Source organism: Diadema antillarum, unplaced genomic scaffold (assembly GCF_040938485.1).
Source record: "Diadema antillarum isolate AM-2024a unplaced genomic scaffold, OU_Dant_1.0 seq00000740_RagTag, whole genome shotgun sequence".
In the NCBI taxonomy this organism is placed as follows: Eukaryota; Metazoa; Echinodermata; class Echinoidea; order Diadematoida; family Diadematidae; genus Diadema; species Diadema antillarum.
This window is the reverse complement of record NW_027271638.1, coordinates 824030-825842: the sequence shown is the minus strand read 5'-3', so window position 1 is coordinate 825842 and position 1813 is coordinate 824030. Positions and strand designations below refer to the sequence as shown.

General features: G+C 45.6%; 1 protein-coding gene across 1 annotated transcript; it reads left to right on the top strand.

Moving 5' to 3' along the window:
- Window positions 1-284: 284 nt before the first annotated feature.
- On the top strand, window positions 285-1433 carry LOC139738410 (histamine H3 receptor-like). Its single transcript, XM_071649047.1, has one exon. The coding sequence runs from the start codon at window positions 285-287 to the stop codon at window positions 1431-1433; it is 1149 nt and encodes a 382-aa protein (XP_071505148.1).
- The last annotated feature ends 380 nt before the right edge of the window (window positions 1434-1813 follow it).

Below are 1813 nucleotides of genomic sequence, written 5' to 3'. Positions count from 1 at the left end.
TTAAATTCACAGGGCTACCGAGCCACCTAATTGCCGCTAAATGTCGAGTCTTGTACCTCAAAGACACTAGAACAGTAGCAAAGTAATAACGTAAGTGCTGAGGTTTTGTTGTTGCTGCCGATGTTGTTATCGTACTTTTTTAAATCATTTTTTGTCTTTCTATATAAATGACTTAATATCAACGCATCACGTTAGCATCACGTAAGCATCCTGTGACTGGCAGATTCTGCAGGTTTGATAGCATGCTATTTTGTTCCTATCCAAATATATTGTTGAAACAGGTCATGGACGTCGTTACATCTTATTACAACGAAGACGCAACTTTGGCCAACGGGACTTCGGCATCGAGTAAGATATGGGGACCCGGTATGATCGCGACCGTCGCGGCATACATCTTCTTCATCATCGTCACCGTCGTCGGGAACCTTCTTGTTATCCTCTCCTACGCGACGGACAGCGAGATACGGAAGCAAGTGGCTAATCTCATCATCCTAAACCTGGCTATCGCCGATTTCATCGTCGGGCTGTCTTCCCTGACGATCAATCTGTCACGAATAATCAGCGGTCGCTGGTTGTTCGGTGAGTACGCCTGCAAACTCTACACGATGGTGGATTACCTCGTCATAACAATTTCTATATCAATGATCGTTATGATCAGCTTCGATCGTCACAGTTTGTTGTCGAAGCAACTGAGATACACGACGTTCATGTCCAAGAGACGCGTGCGGATCGCCATAATCTTGACCTGGATCTTCTTCACGTCGTATTTTTCTCTGCTGTCGTTCGGCTGGACGGCTTTCGGCGGAATAAAAGGTACAATCGACTACACGAAATATTGCTACATGGAATACGTGATAGACCCGGTGGTGACATTTTCAGTAACCACGTCGACAACGTACGTGCCGTTGACTTGCATCGCCATCCTTAACATCCTTATCTTTATCAAGATCAAGAAGCAATGGAATCAGTTCAAGCGGGTGAAGGTTAAACGAAAGGTCAAGGACGATCCCTCTTCAATGTCAACCGAGATCACCACAGTCGCTGGAGACCCACATAAGTCAGCGAACGTGGACGGCCCGAAGAAAAGCACGACCAAGACGGTGACGCAAACCGTCTGCATGAGCAACACCTCCGGAGCCGACAGCGAGTTGGCGTCCGCCATAGACGTGAAGGAGAACATCAAGTTAGCGATGAAGTTGGCTATACTCGTCTTCTTCTTCGCCGTCTGCTGCGTCCCGTTCGAAGTCGCTAGCCTCTCCTCCGCCATTTGCGGCGAAAGCAACTGCATCAGCGATTTCACCTTCAGCATATGCGAGAACCTCATGTGGGCGAACTCGGCCATCAACCCCATCCTGTACGCGCTGACCAACCGGCGGTTCCGGCAGAACATGAAGTGGTTTCTCTGTTGCCGATTCCTCTGCGGGAGAAAGTGAAAATGATATCAAAACGTAGGGAAATGAATTTTCGTAGGTATAAAGGAAACTTATAACTGCACGATTAGCATGATTAACAACATTAAAATCGTAGGTACGTGTAGCGAAAACGATAGATTGATAAGATATCACCAGTAGCATTGTACACGGTAAGAATAATTAAACCACTGTAAGATTGTCAGTGAGTTTGCCGGTACTTAGACGTAACAGTTCTGTTTGTCATTGTTTGTAGCTCCACAGGTTTTGGTATGGGTACTTTTAACTTTGTTGTTACACAAATTTCAATTGTTTACAGAAATGGAGTGTTAGCATAACCAAGAGTAGACACCATAACCCTACAAAATAAGAACATAAATCACGTTTAAGGTACCTCAGGAATG

Excerpts from the sequence above, each read along its gene's own strand:
- LOC139738410 (XM_071649047.1), top strand. The coding sequence starts at position 285 with ATGGACGTCGTTACATCTTATTACAACGAAGACGCAACTTTGGCCAAC.